Genomic DNA, 22864 nt, shown 5'->3' on the forward strand with positions numbered 1-22864 from the left:
CTCAGAAGAATAAACTATTTGCACAAATCCCCATGCCTTCAAGAGAAAGACAAAGAAAACACATTCTACTGTAAATATGAAAGATACACAGACTATGTTTGTATGGTCCTGGCAGGGTGCACTTGCCAGGCCAAAACTCGGTATAGTGAATTCAGCTTTCCTATACCATCAGCATATTAGGAGATTATAGCAAATCAAATGCACTTTTAGAGAAAGTGGAACAACTTCCTCAAGTCAATATTACAGCAATAGGTTCCTATCATGCAGGTGGTATTACTGAATTTGTCTCTTTTCCCTATTTTAATTCCACCGTAACAGTCTGAAACATTATTTTACCTTCTTGTTTTAAGATATCTATAAACAGGGCTTTAGCTTAAGTTCCACTTGATTTGATTGACTGTGACTGTTTTCTGCAAAGGCAAAGATCTCTGTCACTTGAGAAGATCTGATAAAGGGTGGATGTGACAGGCTACATACAAGTCAAGGGCTGGCATGGCTTCCTGCCTGCTCTTCTTCCCCTCCAAACCTAGCACTACATCTTCCATCAGGATTACTAAACACCTTTTGGGTCTTTCTGTTCAAACCTTCTTCTCCTCAAAGACTCAAGAGGTATGACTGTTAGAATCACAGTGGAAGGTAGAGCACTTTTATTCCATAACTTTAAGCAATCCTCCTTCAAGCTTGATCACTGAAGATGTAGCAATAATTTCAGACAAATTTTTAAAACACGCATGTGTCAGGAATGGTCTTCCCACTGCTACTAAAACTGTGTTTGAACACACACCCACAGTTTAAATCTCTGGTCAGTCTCTGGGTTTGCCTTAACTGACATCTTCACTGATAATTTTCTGCCTTATATAGACTTGCAGCCCAAAGGGAGAGCACTTAAACCATTTGACAGACCCCTGAAAGAAAAGGTGTTCTAGATACAAGTCTGTAACCAAAAGCCTGGGTGACATCACCAGCCATTTAGAGTTACATTTTGCATCTCTCCAGACAGTCAGAACAGCATAAACACATTCATATCAACCATCACTAAAAACAAACAAGTGTAGCCAGGAAACAAATAAAACACTAATGTTTAGTTTTGCATCTCAGGCTTAAGTACTGCTACCACAGTTAGCACACCTGGAAGCTACTGAAATCAGGTATGGGTGGAAAACATGTTTTTCAGCAACACCCAAAGTTTTCCTCCTCCATCTGAGACTGAAACCCAAAACTGCAGAAGTGTTCAGGAAAGCAGCTCCAAAAAATCCAAGTCTCTAACATAAAACACTTCACCTCTGAGATAAAGATTTAATCCCTGTTCCTCCTTCCCCCACAGCCAAGATACTTGCCCTGCTCTAAGGCTGTGTTCTACTCCCTCCTGTGTCCGTGCCATCGTTTATCAATACCAAATGGGAACTCAGAGACAATGACTTAATATTCTCCTTCAAGAAACACACAGGAGACCCCAAACGTAGCTCAAAATTCAACAGTGCTGTCAATCAACTCTGATTCTGATCTCTCTACTGTTTTTCCTGAAACTTTTGAAAGCTTTCAATGTAAAGATTTTTATTAAAATGTGCACATTCCCACTTAAAAGCTGAGATAAATGACATTTTTTAGAAACTTTTGGAAAATTCTGTTACTAATAATCTGAGGGAGGAACAAAAAAGAACCAACTCCCCCAAAAGAGAAACCCTGAACTCTAAGTACTGGGAGAAAAAATATTATGGAAAATACACTTTTTATAAATAAAACCTCAGAAGTCAACGAGATAAGTATTTCCCGACTTTATGTTATTACTTGAACATATTTAATTGCTTTTTATGTTTTCTGTCATAACAAATTCTGTAACAGCTGGCTGAAATCTCATCTGCAACCAAGGCAAAACCACAGACGATTTTTTCTTAAAGAAAAAACGAACCAACTCTAAGAACTCATACCTTATAGACAAAGCCTAAAAAAAGAGAAAGACATGGAAATGCCATTTAAGTGTTTCAAGTGATGTGAATGTAGAGAAAATAAGAAGACAACATGCAGCTAAACCTTCCTTCTCTTTATTCTACTTAGTTTTCCTTCCTTTTTATCTTGATTCAGCCCACAACAATGAAAGCTGTGCACTCCTGTTTCCCAGTATTGCTGAATTGTAAAATGTCTTGCAGACTGCAGCATTTTGGATCCTTTCCAATACCTCTCCAACTTTCACAAGCACAGGAAAGGACCTTCCATGCCAGGAAGAAGTAAGAAATTAAATGCTTCAATCATTCTTCCTTATGTGAATGAGAAAAGTAAACCAAGGTTTGCTTCATGGCTATGAGTGAAATTGAATAAATGTTATTTTCTCACATTTATAGTGAAATGAGTGTGTCATTTACTGAGAATCCCATTGTGATTTATCACCACTTTTTACTGAGCCAAAAAAAAGAAAAAGAGAGGCAAGAAGAAAACTGATCAAACTTCATATACTCCAAAGTATTCTGCTGAAAACAAATGAGACCTTCAATGCTTAAGTTCCCCCTCTGTATTAACTGAATCCTGTTATGCTTCTTCAACTACATAGACTCTGTGTGAAATGAGCAAGTGAAAAGATCAAATTAATTCTAAATCTACTGGAAACTAACAGAGAGAGACACTAAGAGCAGATTCGGAAAAGGAGAGAAAGCAAGTATTTGAGGCAGATAGAACAGAACTATCTGTCAATAATACAGATAGAGGCAGAAGAAAATTAATCAGAAGACTGAATTTCAATCTCTAAATCACAACAATAAACAAGTTTGAAGAATCACTCTTTTCAAGTTATTCCCAGTGCAGTGTTAGTGAGAAATAAATGAGCTGATGATGATCAAAGCCAGATGAAGGACTGAAAGCAAATAATAGAGTAACTGCCTTCACTTTGAACATCCCAGATCAAGCTAGTCTTTTTAAAGAAATGCAAAATGTGTTTGTTCCAGTGATGTCAGTGATGTTCACAAGGGCAGCCAAGCCGCCCAGGTGTGCAAAGCAAGCAGCTGATTAATTGACTCTGCTTCAGACAAATTGAAAGGAGCCATTGAATTACATCTACATTGTTTACTTGGAAGATCCTACTACTCAGGTTCATACTTTTTGGATGATTCAGAGTTTTGCCATGGTGTCATTCCACACACATTGTGCTTCAGGTTTTCTCTACGTACCTCTTTAGGACAATCTTTATCAAAGGGGCCTTTCAGAACAGGAGCAACATGGGTCAAATTACATCCATATCATGGATAACACATGACACATATGATTATCTCCCTGCCTTTCAAACAGGATTTGAAGTGACTTTGTGGAAATATACATGCAAACTTTTATTTTTTTATGCAGAGATCAAGCAAGGACCATATATCAGAAGCTCTGTCACATTTTAAGTCAGTAGGTTCTATCAAAGATGACAGGTTTCAAGGTCTTCGGGTGAGATTTAGTATTACTATAGATATTGATTACACTTAAGATTCTGCCTTATGTTATCTATATAAAAACAAAGAGGAAAATGCAATTCCAGAAACTCCACCTCAGTTTACACAACATACACTACAAAAAGTTTGGCAATGTGGTACATTTGCTTTAGAGAGTTTTATAAATAAAGAAAGAATGATATATACATGTGAATGGGTGCTTAGTCTAACACAGGACATCTGCGGCGTTTCCTAGAAAGGCGAGGGGAGAGGCCTGGACCTCAGCCAGAGATCCATTTTCCAGCGGCTTCAGCACAACAAAGCCCCATTCAAACAAATTTCCAAGAACTCCACCAGAGACTCAAGACCTTCACTCTTTCAGCTGAGGCTACGAACACCCTATGCTCTTAACCTCTGAACAGAAAATGGCCTTTTGAAATTAACTTCCCGCTCTGACACTCACGGAAGATTTGGTATAAGAGTGAGTGAAAAAATTATCATGGAATGAAGCCAGCTCGAGGGCCAAGCAAGGTGGTCCTGATCTTCGTGGCATCCCAGGCTGAGAAACTCCATCATATGACTGCTGTACTGGGAGAGCCACAAGCCACTCTGTGGGAGGAGCCAGTGCTGCAGTCACTAAAGAGACCCTTAGGTCTGACACAGGATACAAACTCCAAGGTTCAACTTTAGGCATGGAAAGTGCCAGGTTTAAAAGGTAAAGTTTTGGATACTCTAGTAAGAACAAAAGAAAAAAGCAAGACCAAGCATAAGATAAAGTCAGTTGCCTTTGCAAGAACTCCTGCTAGAGCACTTCTAAAGGCTATTCCTGCCTCTTTGAACCACAGGTAGAAAAATAATTCAGTTACCCGTACATCCAGGTCAAGCTTTAACCTTTACTTAAATATAATGTCACTTAAGAAAAAAGAAAACAGAGCAGGCATTAGGACAACAAAAGTGCAATTGTTAAAAGCATATCCAATGCAAAAATTTAAAAAATTCTGCAGTAAGGTAGCTGGAAAATAAAATAAATACTATGCATTTTCTATGCCATCATCACAAGACAACAAACTATTGAAGTAGTACAAACCAGAGAGATTTTTTCATAATGATCCACAGCTTTTTATATTAGACAGAAATCATAAATCACTCAACAGTTCATATCTTATGTCTAGATCTTCTCCAACACAAAAGCTCCCATCTTCATAGCTGTAGATGTAAATGTTAAAGATGCAAAATAATACACATGCAAGATGAAAAAATGTGAGTGTATGCATCAACGTAACAGATTTATAAATTAGAACTTACATTCCCATGTTTCGGGCTTCTGCTTGACTCAGGTTTTCTTCAGGTCCAACAATTTTAATACTTCTGATAATGTTCTTGGCTTTTTCCCAGAATTTCTTGATGTGCTTTTCATGGTAAACCTCCTGTAATCATGTTAACATTTTTTATAGAAAATGTAAGGCACAAATTACTATGAATCATAAACAGTGTCCAAGAACACACTGTATTCTGTCCTAAAGAAACAGATGCCAGTGTTTGAAGATATTCCAGTACATCTGTCATTAAAATGAACCTCCTCTGTCCAAAACTTTAGGAAAACTATCCAACACATCAGCAACATTAATTAAAGTTGTACAACAATGCAAGATTCACAAACTATCTATGCATTATTTTTCAGGATATTCATGTTACAGTCTTTAAAACCCATCCTACAACCTCAGTGGCACGCAGTTCTTCTTTATGCCCCTCCAGAATCACTTTAGAGAGGAAGCTGCACCTGCACCAAATTGTGCAGGCACAGCCGTTGTTTCTTTAAAATGTAGTCACACTCATAGTTCCTTTAATTTCTATTTACCCTCCCTCTATTTAAGAGCTCTCAGCTGCATGCAATACTTCCAAACCAGTGCCCTCATTGTAGCTTTTGCCTGTTATGGCTGACATTAGAATAATTGAAATATTGGGTAGGGCTTTTCCCCCTCTATAATAAAAAGCTGTTCAGTCTTTATATTCCATTTCAAATACCATAGCTTTGGATGAAGCTACAAAACCTACATAGCCTACAATTCCCATGTGCACATCACATTTATACCTTCAAAATCCCCTTACAAAACCACAATGAAGACTTCAGAGATAAGCTCTACTTCTATTCCTTATCCCCCTTGTGCTACCGTATCAACAGCAATGCATGCACACTAAAAAAGGGTACAATTAAATTTTACTCTCATTTCTCTTCTAGTCCCTTTTTTTTCCAAAATAATTGCATGCATTTGACACCTCACTCTCTCAAATCATAGAATCACAGAATGGTTTGGGTTGGAAGGGACCTTAAGGATCATCTCCTTCCAATCCACCAATGACATCTCCCATTAGACCAGGCTGCTCAAAACAGCAATACTGACTGAAGGCACTGGGGAAGTATCAGCAATGCCAGATCATTAGGTAATTAGCAGGGAGTATTCAAAAGCAACTTATCTGCAGTGCCAGTCAAAATATATCTGAACACACCAATCTTTCCATGGGACCCAGCAGCTGGAGTGCCAACAGAAACGCAAATGCAATGGGGCCTCAGCAAGATGAAAAGCAAATTCCAACTATCAGTTGACAGTTTTTAATAATATGGTATCATTGTTGGTCAGTCCTGAAGTGGTCAGCAGCTGGCCCAGATGGCCAGTGTGGGCCACTTCCAACTGGAACTGTTCTATTCTTATTTTACTCTATTATTTTATGTCAGTCAGTACTTCCTTCAGAAGCATACATTTCAAAATACATTTTTTTCATTAGTAGAAGAATCTAAGCAGTTTCTTCAAATAGACTTCAGCAAGCCCTGACACAATTTCATTTATTTTTTCCAGCTCTGCATACTAAATTCTAAAGGATTATCTCTCCCTATGCATTTTAACTGTGTTCTTATATCAAATCCATATACTCCACATTTTGATTCCTCGCATAATTTGCAAAATTGAAGCTTTGTACAATTATAGAGTCATACTCACATTATTATGAATGAAGATACTGAGTGCCTCCCGTGGGTAGTCCAGAGTCAACAGTCTGTCTAAAAATTTAGTTAGGAAAGGAGTGGGTTGTTCAATGAAAACACCAATTTTTACTCTTGGATATTCCTAAAAAAAATGATATTTTGACACAACCAATAAGACTTGCCTCTTTTCTAAGATTACTTACAGTAAAGAGCAACTAATATTATGTACTAAACTTAGTCCACCCAGCTTTCAAACAATCAAAACCAGTGTTTTGCACCCCATTTGTTTTCACTGGCTTCACAAAATAAGCAAAGATAATGGGATTTAGTATTGATAGGAAACTCTTTGAATTTAATAACAGAGACTGGAAGTAGAAAATAATGTACTATGGTTTTTTAAATTCTTACTATAAAAAACCCACTAAAACAGCAAAAGAATCATTTAAGTAAATACACCTAGAACAGAATGGAAAATTCTTTTTTTTTAAAACAAGGTACATACATATATTACATTTACAAGAAAATATAGGGGAGACCAATTTTTAAAAAATAATTAAAGAAAAAATACCACAAAATATTTTACTCAGCCATACTTTCAGCCAAAGACTGCATTACCCTTCTATAAATGTACATGCACTCTTTCTCCCCATTCCTTTTAAGTGGGCTCTGCATTACTTCCCTACTCACTGATTTTAGAAAGACCTTTGACAAACAAACAGTTTCTCTCCTTACATCCAAGAATACTGAACTTTTATGGACCTTATTTATATGAATTCACATCTTCTGATGGTATTTGGCTGCTTTGTATGTGCTTGATAGAGATCATGAGATCCTGACCACTAAAAGAAACATAGACAGCACTTTTTTGTAGTCCTTAAGTGTATTATTGCACTATGCAAGACAAAGAAATTTAACCTTCAAAGGCCTTAACTCCTACACAAACAAATACACTGACTAAAAATTATTTCCATCTCTAAACCAGACAATTACTATAAAAGTCTAATCCATTACAAGGCTCAGAGAGAAACCTTATATGAGTATAAAAGGCTGCCAGCTAGCTTTTTAAGCAGGCCAACACCCACTTGAAAGTATCTGGATAAACCATCAACACATGCTGAGGTTTCACAGTGTCACTGTCTACATCGGAACCCAGAAACATCCTGGCAAAGGCCCCAGCTCGGAAACATCCAGTGTTTACCCTGACAACCTCCTATTCACAGCTGCATCTGCAAACCTCGTAAGTGTTGGTAGGAAAGTATAGCCACACAGAGACCCCAATAACTCCAAAACAACTGATGAAGAGTGCACTGATGTGTCTCCAACAAAGCACCTGTGCCACTCTCTGGTAGTCACCACCCACAGGGTGTCACAGGAACTGGTCCCACTGATGGCCAGGGACAAGCAAAGCTGCATGGGCTAAGCTGAGCACATACATGCACTACCAGTGGAAGAACAGCTGCAGTAATTGCCTTTCATACATTTTTCTAATTCTGAGTCATTCTACCCTTATTCTCCAGGGAAAAGAGAAAGAGGTTCAGGCTGAATGTCCAAAGGCTGTAGGAACAAAGAGGAATTACTGACACTGCTTCAGTACACTGAAATGTGAACCACTTGGGTCTACAATGAAATCTCAGTGTGACCAAAGCAAAACAGTGTTTAAAAAATTAGGAGTAAGAATTCCTGTAAACTGCATGTCCTCAAAGCACAAAGTTCATCAATCTAGACTGTGGCTTAACCATAAAGAGTTGTTACTACGTAATCTGAATCTAGGTCACAATGAGAATTGTGAGGATATGAAATCAGAAGTTGCCTCTCAGCAAAACCAGTCTGCACCCAGATGCTACATTTTCTCTGATAGATTTTCTCATTTTCAGTGAGGTCATATATCTGACTTTTTAAAGTTTACTTTTTCTAAGTAGTAATTGAGTGTATGACAATTTTTGGAAGAAATACAGGACAATGTCTCAGTACAAGTACACAGAGCAAAGTCCAGGATCTCTTTCCACAAGAGTTGCCAATGAAATGAGAAGATGAGCAAGGTCATCCTTTTCAGCCGCACTGGAAAGTCTCCACACCAGTAAGAAGTTTTAGAACTTAAAAGCAGTTCAAGGGAGATTAAACTGGGCAACAAACTTAATTTAAGTTTCAGGAAAAAAAAACCAAAACCCAAAACAAAAATCCCATAAGAAAGTGGCAAAAATTTGCACTTATTGAGCCCAGGTGCACTCTTCAACTTATTTTCCATTATGCTGCTTCTACCTGAACAGGCAGCTAATTTGAGGGTGGACAGGCTGCTGACATTACCAGAAGATAGCAGTTACTGAGTTTTTCCACACCTCAGCCACGATCGCAGCCCAGGAGATTCTATTTCTGTCATGAGGACAAGAACTGAGCAAAAGACCCTGCACATGTACCTCTCTGTTCCTTTGCAGACAACCCCAAAGAACAAGCAAAATTCTCAGAAGATATGAGTGTAAAAATGCAGTCAGATAAATAAAACAATATGGAGACAATTATTAGAGGCACAGAGCGGGTACTGCTCTTTTCAATGAAAATTTCTCCTTAAGTAGCAACCAGACAGGCCTGAACAGAGAGCGCGTTCAGAAAATGAAATACTGCAGGTACTCAGAAATGCATGAAGTAAACACTTCCACTGAGGCCAAGGAAAAGCCTTGCTATTTCTGCTGGCAGAGGGAGTGAGGCATGAAGTCCAAGGAATGGACTACAGTAAAGAAGACACATTCCAAGTAGATGTACATAAACTATAGGAAGCTATTCAGCAAATCATTGCATCCCCCTTACCGGCTTTAAGATTTAACTGCTCCAAAACCATGTCTTAATTACAAACACCACTGGAAAAAAATCTTTGACAACATCTTTTCCTCAGGTAAATTTTATGATGGGAGTTAAAACACTACCTAATTAGAACCCCATTCAAATGTTTATCTTAAAAAGCAAAAATAAAATTTTAAAACATAGAAAGAATCTGAACGCTATTAAAATTCCAGCAAATAACTTTTTGAGTTTATATTCCAGTCCATTAGCAACTTATTGCCCAGAAATTCTTTCACTTTTTCCTTTCATTATAAAGATAACAAGCCACTATTTCTTTCATGCTATCAACATGACCTTCTAAGACCTGTTCTCATTCAAATCTTCAATACAGAACAGAAATGAAACAGCTGCTGGAAAGAGCCTGTTAGGAATAATCAGAATTTACTTTTTCATCCAAGTCTTACAATTCCACATGGTAGAGCTTAGTATTTACTCTGCCTCAAATTTATTGTGTACAAGCTGAAATATTTATAGAGACATGAAAGACATCATGCTTGGAGTGAAAGAGCCGAAGCTGCCAAATACTGGATATACACACATGCCATGTGTATGTGTGTGTTTGCCCTACAAGAATTCTGAAAACTGGACTGAAATCCAGTCTCAATTACATCCAATTTTTTTCTATAGAAATGCATTAGCTTATATAGTACAAATATCTGTATTGTCATCTTCAAAGTAAAGCAGTTTTGATCATTTAATCTCAGAAAATAGTAACTGTAATCATGTTAGTTAACTACTAAACTCTATTTGTAACAGAAGTTGTTCAAATGATGCATATTGAGTGTTTTTTAGGTCTGCTGCTAAAAATCTGAAATATCTAAACAGTTTTTCCACCTCTCCCAAAATTCTAATTATTCTCTTGAACCTTGCAAATTCAAAAATTGTTCATTCACTCTCACTGAACGGAGGTGAAGATCTGGAGGGCTTTTGGGGATGGCATAATCTTCAGTAACGCTGTGAAAACCTATACTAAAAGACATGCATAAAAACTTTCCTGAAAGTAGTAAAACAATATTGCATAAGGAAGCCACTTGGCCTCAGAAATCACTAGACACCTATCAACTGTACCCAAAAGGGCTTTGTTCCAGTGAAGAGTACTCTTACCTTTACTGCTGACAGGTCTAGTAAGTCTAAATCACAAATACTGCAACCAGTTTCCCGTGTCCAAGCATTAGGAATATAGTTTCCCAAATAATTCAGGTGAATCTGGTAAATAAACAAACAATTCAAATTAATGACAGATGCATGCAAAGGATGATCTGTACCTTTCAAACAATTCAGGTTTATTCATTTAATCACTTGTAACTAAAGGCAACTGACTAGAAACAGACATACAAAATCTGCAGGTAAAAAACTACTCTTCTTCATTTACAAAACAGATAATATATGTACCATAAAGTCTACAAAAATGAGTATTTCATAAAAATGACATGCACTTGAGGTGAAAAATAAAAGTATTACATGTCGGAATGTGAGAATAATTTGGTATCCATTTCAAAAAGTGTGTCTAACTAATGCAATTTACAAATATGAAAATTAGAGAGATGAAATATGAAACAAGAAGTATCTTACAAACAAAAAACTTAACTACTAGGAGTTAATTCTGGGACTTATTTTCATGCTGGTTTATTTACTAACTGGTGAAAACTTTTTCCAGCCCTAGCATACTGTCATCTTCTTGATTCAATTCTATGTTTAAAACAGAAGAATTTAGCCACATTGAAAAAGTGATGCAAAGAAAGTTTCCTCTTTGTTTTTAAAACATCACTACAGGCAGAGGTTGAGTTTTTTTTAATGTACCATAACACATGGATTAGTAGAAGTTGTTCCATCCTAAGCTGTTTGCCCAAATGTAAAATACAGAACCTTTCTTTTCATTGGCAACGTCAGCAAAGCCAGTGATGACAGAATTTGAGGATTTAATTGAGGCAAAAATAGCAATATGGAAGGAATTTGTCATACATTTCATCTCTACTGAGTAGTTATAAACCTAACAGATAAAATCATCATTCTATTCAATAGCAAAATCAAAATACAAGTGCAAAAACAAAGTAGCAGCATTCCCTGGGATATTCATGAGTTTCAAACTCTACTTCATTCTTCTGAAAGGCATTTTTTCTGAAAATAAGGAGCTACAGTAAAGAACATTTATTCAGAAGAAATTAGAAAGTAGCCATGCCCAATCCTTCAGCCAACAGACAGTACTATAAAAGATACACCTTTACACTTCTTTGTCTTAGAACAAGAAGGTGCAACTGCCATATGACCAAAACACAGCCATTTCTCTCAGAGAAACTGTTCAGGGACCTCTAAACCACTGAATCCATACACATGAACAGAATCCGTCAAAATAGCTATTTCACAGGGCAGACAGTGTCCTACCGCATGCCCAAAGCTGACAAGCCACGGGCACATTGATGGCAGGGATCAGCGACACTGAAGGCAACAGCAAAAGCCAGCCACACATGGACCTACATAGATACACACACACTTACAGAGAGGCTTTTTCTTTTGCCTAATACAATTTCTTTTTTATATATGTGTATACACACACCTGGGTCTAGGGTAGGAACAGATGTGTTACTGTTTTGTATCCCAGCCTGTCACACCTGGTGAGATTATCCTCCCCCCTATTCTTCTGATTGCCATTTAATAACCAGATAGAGATTGTTCACTAGCTTCAAGAACAGCTTTGTGTTAGTGAACAAATTAACAAAAGCTTACTTGCTTCTAACATCCCAGGCTACAATGAATTTGGGAGCAGAATTAGTTGTTTCAGCAAAACTATCAAGTTACAGTGACATCAGAATAACATGAATTAGAATGGGGGTTTTATCCTCTCAATTACTAATAACATTAAATGGAAATGTGTATGTTGTTTCATACTCTTCTATCCTTGTTTTTTTGCCTCCAATAATGTTGTGATTTTACAGGAAAATAGAACCAAACTGTCACTCACTTTAGTTGGACCATTTCCATGAATGGTGACTGGTAGGGTGTCATACACTGAATTCCTTGCTCTTACTTTTCCTTCTTCAAATTTCAAAAGGACTTCATCTGCAAATCAACAAAGCAGTATAGGAAGTTCATAAATAAAAGCTAACATTTCAGAGTTCTTTAAGTCCTTGCTGATACAATATACCTCGCTATTGCAATCATTGTCAGTATTATTTAGAAGCTTTTGTTCATTTTTTTAAACTAGATCTTGAATTCTAAGCTCCTTATGATAAATAAGGTGACATCAAACTTCATGATTTCTCATCAGCAGGTTCAGTATTAGAATAAAATCTGCTTCAAAAATAATTCTAATTTAGTGCAAATGCTATTTATAGAGAAATCAGTTATTTCAGATATGATCTGACTACAGAAATTTATTCCATAATGGGAGGCCAAATGTAAGAAAGGAAGTTTGCACAGATGCATTTTTCCATTTAAATTCATGACAGTTAAATGCAGGAAATTCTACATTATTCCACATTCAACTTCACTATGTATAGCCATTTGCATCTAAAATGCAATTTTAATTACTAATCTTACTCCTGTAATTAAGTTTTTGAAAGGCAGATGGAAAAATGGTCCTTAACTCTATTTACTGCCAACTTCATTTATTTAGAACTATTTTTCCTATTTTAAATAAAATATTTTTTCAATGAGAGAATTCAATTAATAAACAATCCAAAAGACCTGTAACTAATCTGGTGATCAGGTTTACCCAACCAAATATTTCCTTAAAATAAGCCTATGTTTAAGGAACTACATTCATGGTTAAGCAAAAAAAATTGTGAATAACAGTTAATCAAACACACAATGTGCAGATCATATACATACCAACAGCTCCATTTAGGGTCTGGAAAATTGTACATTTGTGGTCCAAAGTGATGTTAATGCGCTCCTGAAATCAAAGCACCAAAGATGCTGAGGTGTTCCAAAGCCAATGTTTTTACAGTAACATTGCAGTTACACCACAGTGGCAGCAAGGAGTCAGGGAAAATGACTATGTGTTCTTTACATTGTTACATTCTGCTGTATTCCCAAGTTGGGCAGTTGTACAGCAATCAGTTTTGCATATGCAGAAACTTTAAACTTGAAGGATGAAGGTCATGACTCTCCACAGGAACTGCAATTTAGCAGTATAAGCCAAAGACAATTTGTGTCTTAAAAAAAATTTAACAAGTCTTGGCCAGAAAACAAACATACTGTGTTTCAGAATCATAAAAATGCAAAAGTCAAATTTAAAACATGTTCCTAATGTTGTATTACTAACCCTAGCTAGATTCTTACTTTAAATACCATGTTTCACCATCTTTAAAATGTTGATTCAAGTATGTAACATTTAAAACACACAAAAAAACCCCTACACAGATGACATCCTTTGTTTTGGTCTTCCAAGATTTTCTCACGTATTCTACAGCATTGGGTATATTATTACTATACAAAGAATTGATGATGATGTGTAGCAAGCACCATGGAAGTGTTTTGAACCATGGTGCAGCAGTGCTCTGCACAGATACACAGCTTTGGTCTAGGAGACAATCTTATTTAGACAACTAATTATATTACTCCTGACTTGGATGCAGAAATCAGCTTTAATATCTCTACACCCTGTCTTTTCAATTGGCATCTGACTTAACTTGCATAAAAGCAATTCAGACATTAAAGGCTGGAAGGAATTTCCTATGAGGAGCAGCTGAGGTTTGTCTAGTTTAGAGGAGCATGCTGAGGGGCCATCTCTGTGCTCGCTGCAGCTTCCTGAGGAGGGGGAGAGGGAGGTGCTGACCTGGTGGGAATGGTTCAAAGCTGCACCAGGGAAGGTTCAGACTGGACATTAGGAAACATTTTTTTATGAAGAGGGTGGTCAAACCCTGGATCAGTTCCTAGAGAGGTTGTCAATACCTCCAAACCTGTCAAGTGCTTAAAAAGCATTTGGGCAATAACCTTAGTAACATGCTTTAGCTTTTGGTCAGTCCCATACTGGTCAGCCAGTTGGACTAGATGATCACTGTAGGTCCCTTCCAACAGAAATAATTCTACTCTATTTCTGAATCTGTATCCAAGCAGACCTGATTTTCCATTAAGTTATGCCAGAAACAACACATATATCTCAAGAACTTTGCATCTGCCTTAACCATACAAATTACCAAAATCTTTCTCAAAATTCTGCTATATCAGCTTCTAAAGACTTTTTTGCACCAATATATTGTTAACTTTCCTTATCCCTCTTTTTCCAGCATCAGGGACATGCCTCTGACATCTGTCATGCTCTAATGGTGTTACTCAGCAGAGGACTTTGTTAAGGGAGAGCACAGAGAGGTCTTCAACAAAAATTTACAATGCAGCTTTATTGAACATATTTGCACAAAAAGCTGAAGGCAGGATCTGAAATGGCAGCAAGCCAGAATATAAAACACTGGATTCAGCAAGTAGTTCAGTGACACCCTGGAAAAATGCCACATTCTCTGGCCGTCAAACTGCCAAGTACATGGTACCCTCATTGAGATGAATGTGTCTGATCATATACCTCAGAGCTGTTATTTCAAACAATGAAGCACAACCTGCCTGGGTCTGAAGACAGCCTGAAATAATATATCAAGTCATGACCCTTTGGGAGCCTGTTCATCATTCCAGCAGTAGGAACCTCAGGAGAACAAACACAACTGTCAACATGGCACTCCAGTATAAAGAGACAGCATTCCTTTTCTTTTCATCCCCCAGTGTTTTATGAGGAGCAGCATGTTATTTCAATCAGAAAGAAATGAGAAAGCAAGTTACTACCTACCCTTGCCAATGGGTCAACATAGATTTTGGTGTAAAACAGCTGGTCATCATCATTATCCTGCAGATTCCATTGCTGCACAATACGATTTATGTATGGAGCATAACCAATAAATCCTGCAACATCACACACACATAGGTTATTTCCATACAAAACATTACCCTGCCAGTGTTGTCTACCAATCAGGGGCTTCATTCTGAGTGGTGCCAGTAAAGAAAAAGTATGAAATTTATGAAACTTGGCCCAAAAGCCCAGTACCTTCTTATATTGTTACATACCTTCTTCCTGAGGCATGTAACAGGCCTGTTACAAAAAGTTAATAATTAATGGTTATTTTTATACTAATGGTATTTTAATGGAAAAAAAAATCTGATCTGTCTGCGATAGTCCTGAGAACACCAGCATGATATCAGACTACCACTTTTCCCAAGAAGCCAATCTGTGGCAAAAGTTTCATTTTCATCAATCGCTTCTTACTGGCAGAGATGTCTGAATCTAATACCAGAAATGCCAGAAATCCAGTGAGAGTCCAACTCAAAACCAAAATACACCAAAATAAAAAAGATAGGGCACATAGGTGAGGGAGAGAAGCAGGAACAGTCCCAGATCTGCACATTGAAGAAGGGTGCCCCAGAAATGACACACTCAAAAGCTGCTACAGAGCACAGTATCCATATCAGTGCATGTATTAATCAAGTGCAAAATTATTAGCAAGCTAGCATTTGAAGGAGGATCCCAGAATTAATCCGTCATTGAGATTAACAGGAGTAGCTCCCACTCTTTTTAGAAGGAGCTGTGAAAGCCATGCTGAGAGGCCAGGCAGAGCTGCCAGCACACCCACCCCACGTGCAGAGACCTCCAGGAACCAGGCAGCTGAGCGAGGGAATTCTGTGACCAGGCTAAACTGTGCCTATAAACAGCCCGTGCAGCTTTGCCTGGGCTTGTACTCTGCATTGTTCTGAAGCAATGGGGTCATCCTTGCACAGCACCTCGCTGCCACACACAGTTGCTTCCTAGACCCTTACTATATTTATCTGCTTTTTGCAAGTTATTGCCAAACACACACTGCAAATTTGAATGAAAACCATGCCTGAGCACAGAAGAGGAGCTATTTGAGGGAGGGGAGGAAGATGACAGCATTTCTATGTCCTCTATTTTATACTTGGGGAGTTCAGGAATAGCTCCACACACAACAAGTACACAGAACAGATAACAGAGGTGGGTCATGTTCAAGTTCAAGTATTTGAGGATCACACTTGCCTCCTGAGTTCAGGAATCGTTTTCCACTCTGGACAACAGGATACTTGTCAGCCAGCCTTTTATCTGGCCAAATTAGTCCATCTGCTGCAAACACCACTCTATGATTAGTTTCCTGAAATTTCTTTAGCAGTTCTTCAGGGCCCCCAGCAAAGATAACATCATAGCTTAAAAGGAAAGAAAATGCATCCATTAGGTTAGCTTAAGTTTAATGTTTCTGTGTTCAAAAGAAGTCATTGGACTATCCAAATTTAAAAATCAAACAGCCCTTTTATTCTGAAAAATGGCTCAACTAAATCATATTTAACCAACATGTAAAAATTCTATACCCTTCTAGGAGAGAAACTTCAATCAGTACTATTTAGCCAAAGTAGTTTCCCCTCCACATTTTAACCTTCCACATTTTGGACATTTTTTCTTCAGATTTTGTCTACCTGAAACTGATTTTCCTATTTCAGGTATTTTGAGTAAAAAAATACTTTTTTTCCCTTTAGAAAACTCTTTATGTTTTTAAGAATAACAACTTAAAAAAAGAAATCAAACCTTAACAAACGAAAGAGTGGACTGAGAGATGACTTGGGTAGTTTTCACTGGGAAAATCTAGATCTTGTTCCAAAACACAACAGCGCTGACTCTTCTGAAAAGCCTTATCAAGAATGTACTTAGATCTCAATGAAGTCCAGTTGCCCATAAAGTGTATTGCATCCTGACAATACATAGATTTCTCCTACAACCTCTTTAACATGCTGAAGACTTTAAAGGCTCAAAGCATCACAATATCTATTTATGGAAAACTTCACTTGCCTTTACAGCTTGATCAGATTTGAGTCTCAATTCCTATTGAGGATAAAGGCCTAAAGGTGGAGGGCTCATCTTTGGCTGTTACCCACAGACGAAGGTCACGAGTGTGCCAAACCAGAATGAAACCTGCCTGGGTTTGGCAAAGGTCCTTTAAGAATGGAGTATCCCAAGCCTGGTGGTTTCTTGTGGCTGAACCAAATCTAAACCAATGCCTGGCGGGCACAGGGGGCTGGGAACACAACCAACCAAACCAAGCAAACAAACCAATCCCCCCACCATGCGAAGGGATGCCACACACTAGACCAGTCTGCTCAAAGCCCCATCCAACCTGGCCTGGAACTTGGAATTTGCCCGGGATTGGGCATCCACAACTTCTCTGGATGACCTGTGCCAACGCCTCCCACTTCAAGGTTCTCTTTATACAGCATGAAGAATGACACAGTGAGATTGGAATCACATCACAGATTAGTCTCCGGCTTAAGCAGCAAAATATTTTACTGGCAGCATTTCAACTTTTCAGTTTCCTCATCTGAATGCAGGAATATTCTTACTCTACACACATACCTTAGAAATTAAAAATCACCAGCCCTTATAACATAGCTACCAAAAACCAAGGCCTAACCTTAACCAAGACTTTTCTTGCAAAGCCTTTCAGCTGGGCTAACCAGGACAGCAGCTAACTAGGACTCCACCTGCAGTACACAGAATATTGCAATGTATTACCCAGCAACAGTGCCAACAGATCAACCATTACTGACTTATGGTACTCCTTTATTACAGTCCTGAAATTATTCAAGATGTCTTTTCTTTAAAGAGGATTTCATGAAATTGGCCTAAGAGAACTGAGCAACAGCTGGCTTACAAATGTAAAAAAAGATTTTCACCACAAAGCAAAGTATGGACCCTGGAGAGGAAGTGTGTTATGTAGTCTATATAAGTAAGTGGTTTTCTGAAAACACTGTTATGTTCTTCTGCAACTTTGGCAAAAGAATGCATGAAAGAAATTGTACATTTTGGACCTTTCCCAGTTTCACAAAAAATGCCTGTTTCTGCCCAAATTTACAGGAATACACTTCACTCCCTTTTCCACTGAATTTCTGTAGCCTGACTCAATGCCAGACTGAGCCTGTAGAACACACAAGAAACAGGAGACACGTTGAAGACAGACAAAAAGAGATCTGTCTGAGGCTTTAACTTAATAGTTTATGGCAGGCTGTGCTTCTCCTCTGTGATCAGGTTAGTGCTGCTGTTTCTATGACTTACAGGAAGGAACCAAACACCCTGGAACATTGCTTCCAAGGACTCTCATTCTGTAAAAGAAAGCCAAAGTTAGCAACATGCTGGGCCAGCCACAGGCTCTGCTTGTGAAAGGGATATGCTACTTAACACAACACAGTTTATAATCCTAAACCCAGTGCTGAGCTGCTAAGATGCAATGGATATTATGCAGCACTATTAATCCAGCATGAACCTACATTTTTCATTAATGTTCAAGGCCCTCTGTTTTGACAAGAGGTGACATACTGTCACCACACCTCTTACTGGGCAGGACCTCCACCAGCCTTCTACCCCTTGCTGCCAATGTCCTCACAAGCTGCTTGATGAGGCTCACATTTTTCTCTCCAGGCAAAAAGAAAACTTCTGAACACCTATAAATGCATCATTTGCCTTTTTTACCTGCTATGTCAGATTGCATTCAGCCTATTCAACCCTCACCTCCTGCTGTAAGGGAGGATTCACTTCAGGTCTACACCACTAAGACCATCACAAAACAGGTCCCAGGACTATCCTTGACAGTTTATACTGTTATTAGAGGTGATGCAATGACTGACTTTAAATAGGACTTCAAAATTTGACAGGGAAAAGAGAGTGTGGATATATGCTGGAAAAAGCAGGCTTCCTTGGCAACCAGGAAAAGCTCAGATACTCTTTTATTTATTCTTCATAAAGCCTTCCAATTAAGTAGAAAGCAAGAAAAAGAACAAAACAAAACCAAACCAAACCCAGAAACTTTCCACAACCTAATCCCATTTCCTGAAGCTCCCAGATGGCAAATGCTTGGGACTGGAATCCACCCCTCCTTCCCCCTCTTTCACAGCAGCAAAGCATCCTGGCTATGCACCCTGCACTCCCAGCAACACAGGAAAACAGCAACGGAGACCCAGGTGCTCTAGAACTGACCATGGAATTTTTGCATCCACAACTTTAACAGTAAGAACTTGCTGCTATTGGAGCTGCAGGTTAAGAGCTCAAAATACGAGTGAGAGAGTGCCTACTAGTGACTAGCAACGTCAGCCACACAGCTATTTTGTCACTTAGACTGTATCCCCAACAGGATCACACCTTAACCATTTTGAGATACATAGAAAATATAATTATCCTTTCGTTTCAGACAAATGTTGAAAAAAATACAACAAAACCAACAACAAACTGAGAAGCTTCAAAATTCTTCCACGATACAAAGAGATGGCTGTGGAAGTTCTGGATGAACAGTCACAGCACCAACCAATTTATCCAGTCTACGCTGGCCATTAGCCAGTTCAATCTGAAATGGTCCAAAATAAACCAGTAGTTAGCTTGAGCAAAAACAAGCCTAATATAAATAGTGTTCCATCTGCAGGCATTTTGCTATCTACACATAGGCACAACCTGTCCACAGAAGACGCTCAAACTATTTCCAGAAGTCTGAGCCATATAACAAACTGCTCAAAAAAAAAAAAACCAAACCAAACAAACAACAAAAAACCAAGAAACTAAGTTTGTTAAGTAAATAGTTCCCTAGAATTACTTGCCTAGTTACAGTAAGCAAACCAGACATTTCCTTTCCCCACCCCCAAGATTAATATTCCAAATGCTTCACAATGAATATAATAAAAAACACTTGAAGAAGAAAGGAAGTTCATCACATTTGTCTTTTCCAAACTTACTGCTACATTGATCAATGCTTAAATTGCAAACCAGGATTTTTGGAAATGAAAAAGCCCACTAGAATTAAAATATAATGCTAGAATCAGCAAACTTTTTTCTCTCCTATCTGGAATCAGTTCCACCAGCTTTAAATAAATATGTACTTGGGATTTCAGACCTCAGGAACTTGGGAGGCTTAAATCCTGGGATTTTTCATGGGAAGAAAGATTATAGTTTCTGCACTTCAACACACATGGTCCTCTGTACTCTGTCACCCATGCCAGCAGACAGCCTGTCCCTCCAGAGAGGAAATTATGATAGAGAAAATCTGAGCTAGACCCTGGTACCAATGTGATAATATATTTGCATATTTTACCATATAGGAAGAAAACAGTTATTAATTAGGATAATAAATCCAGAAACAAAGAAATTCAATGTAGGCAGAAAACATCTGGGAAATGTTTGATTCATCTGAGCTTTAGTACAGAAAAAAATCTTTCAAATAAAACTTTAAAAGTTTCAGTTCTTGTATGATTAGTAGGACAACACTATGAACAAACATTAATGTATTTACTTTTAGAAAGATACTTATTCCACTTAGTAAATACAAAATTGATCAAGTCAATAGGAAAAGAAATTCAAAAACTGAATGTGTACCTCTAAATGATGTTACTTTTACAGACCTAAGCAGACAAAGAAAATATTCAGCATAATAGCATCCCTTATAATGCTTATTTGTAATTTAGTGAAAACTATTTAGATTTTTTGCTTTCTAGGTATTTCTTTTACTTATCACAAGAGGTAAAATCAGAACAGAAAATTGAGTAACATATTTGAATTTGCTACTTCAACTTTTCTGAAGTGTTAACTTATGCAAAACAACAAATTAATTTTCCATAATATGCCACTGTCCAGCCACTTTGCCTTGTGATGTCTGCTGTGCAAATTCTGCCAAGCTCCGGCCTTGAAAAAGTGTCCTTAAATTTCTTCAGCTGTCAAATTTTAAATAAATAAAGAAGGTTAAAAGCTGAAAGAGAACTCTGGAGCAGACATTCCAACACGACTGGGTAACAGCAGCATGGGTGAACTCGTACATGACCCTCTCCAAGCTCGCACTCAGCTACCTCTCTACAAGGCTGCCTGTCTGCAATTGGAGCTTCCTGTCCCTGATTCAAGACTCAGTCCCAAGCCTTCTTTGAGGGATTATTTCAGACCTGTGACCCTGCTCCAGTTAACATTAGCATGGAAGAGTCTGGTGTCTGCTGCAAGCTGGATTCTGAGCTACTCTGATCCTGCTGTTGTCACAGGAGGAAAATAAGAGGAAGAGAAAGAGCAGAGGGAATCAATGGAGAAAGTGTGATTTGAACATGTTTAAGCTCCATGTTTTCTGTGACAGGGAGAAACCTATCTGGCCTCCAGGGAGGATGTTCAAGCGTAGCTGTGCTATGGGCTATAATCTGGCACCTGCACCAGTACTGTCTCTGCATCCTTCCACCACACAGATCACACAGACACCAGGCTACATCTGACACCAAGCCTCTCGTTTCAGTTCTCTAACATGTAAAAGAAGTTCTTCTGTTAAATGCTTTCCTCAGGGACCCATTTTCCAGCTTCCTCCATATCACTGTTACTTCATGGAACAAGGTAATGCCTCTGGTTCCTACTGGCCACTTTACTTCTGGAGCTGCTTTTGCTTCCCCTCCCATCCACACTCCCAGCCTGCAGCCACATCCTGCTCTCACTGCAGCTGAACAGGGAGAGGAAAAATGCTTGCCTAAAAGCCTGTCAGCTCCCAGTAACATTTTTGTACCCCCTCGAGGCAGCAGAACTATGAACAACTCTTACAGCTGTAAATCTATTAAAAAGTAACAATTGCTCCAAAAGCAATCTACTATTTTTATGAATGAAGAAAAAAAGACAGAAACTCTCTCAAAACAGCGAGGAACAAAAGCATCATGCAACTTTCAGCATGTCACAGCAGCTACTTTTGCATGTCTACCCAAACTAAAATATAAAGACAAGAAGCCAGGTTTGCTCACCATTCAACAAACAGTACAACCAAGTCCTCTTGATCAGCATAGCTTTCAATGCCTTCTTTCAGCAGTCGAACTTTCTGCCCTCCGCCAATAGAGTTGGGCAGCTCACCACCTTTCCACTCTTCACCTTTTCCAAGAACCTGGAAAACGGAAAAACAAAAAGGCACTTTTTGCTAGTACCCAAACCCATGAGGCTTTTTTAAAGCAGACCCTTATTGAAAACAGATGCTAAAGCAGAAACAACACATTAAAGCATAGCAAGCCAGCACTTCCAGCATCATAAGTTTTCCATGTCTGAAGCAGCATTCATCACAATGACATCATTGCAAAAACATGAGAGAGACATTTCTTAACCAAATAAGAATCAAGCAATTGCCTGCTACTGCCATTTACTCAAATGTGTCTCCTTCAGGAAAAAAAAAACAGAAAAAAAAAAGCTAAGGATTGTTCCAAAATTTGTATTTGAAAAACATTCTAAATGAGAACTTTAAAATTCAATAAAATCACTTCAGGAACAGGAGGCACAAAAGACCTTGGTGGACCAAGGTATAACTAATTCAAATTGCAAGCTTCAATCCTTTTGTACAGAAAGGAAAGGATAGGTTTCCCAGTACACAGCTCACTGCTAAAACTCAGTTAAACATAAAACTCCTTCCCAGCCAAGCACTATAGAAGATTATATGTCAAAAAAGGAAAGGAAAAAAATAAGCTTTTTATGTGTTTTGAACATAATGTTTTTGGAACGCATAAAGCCTGGAAGAACTACATTGCATGATGTTTTGGACAAATCTGCAAAGCTAAAAGTTGTATCCAGAGCTCAGGCTGCTCAGGTGCTTTAGTACAGCTTTATCATATTAGGAAAGGTCTTCTCAGT

General features: G+C 38.2%; 1 protein-coding gene across 2 annotated transcripts in view; it reads right to left on the bottom strand.

The window, feature by feature from the left end:
- PLOD2 (procollagen-lysine,2-oxoglutarate 5-dioxygenase 2) overlaps window positions 1-22864 on the bottom strand; it is a 48811-nt gene that overhangs the window by 10898 nt on the left and 15049 nt on the right. For both annotated transcript variants that reach the window (XM_069024314.1, XM_069024315.1), the window contains exons 3-10: window positions 21994-22130; window positions 16250-16413; window positions 14993-15105; window positions 13045-13108; window positions 12176-12273; window positions 10321-10422; window positions 6398-6523; window positions 4707-4828 (exon numbers count right to left, since the gene is read on the bottom strand). In XM_069024314.1, coding sequence (XP_068880415.1) covers window positions 4707-4828; window positions 6398-6523; window positions 10321-10422; window positions 12176-12273; window positions 13045-13108; window positions 14993-15105; window positions 16250-16413; window positions 21994-22130 — 926 coding nt within the window. The remainder of the gene's footprint in view (window positions 1-4706; window positions 4829-6397; window positions 6524-10320; window positions 10423-12175; window positions 12274-13044; window positions 13109-14992; window positions 15106-16249; window positions 16414-21993; window positions 22131-22864) is intronic.

This window comes from Aphelocoma coerulescens, chromosome 9, assembly GCF_041296385.1.
Source record: "Aphelocoma coerulescens isolate FSJ_1873_10779 chromosome 9, UR_Acoe_1.0, whole genome shotgun sequence".
Classification (NCBI taxonomy): Eukaryota; Metazoa; Chordata; class Aves; order Passeriformes; family Corvidae; genus Aphelocoma; species Aphelocoma coerulescens.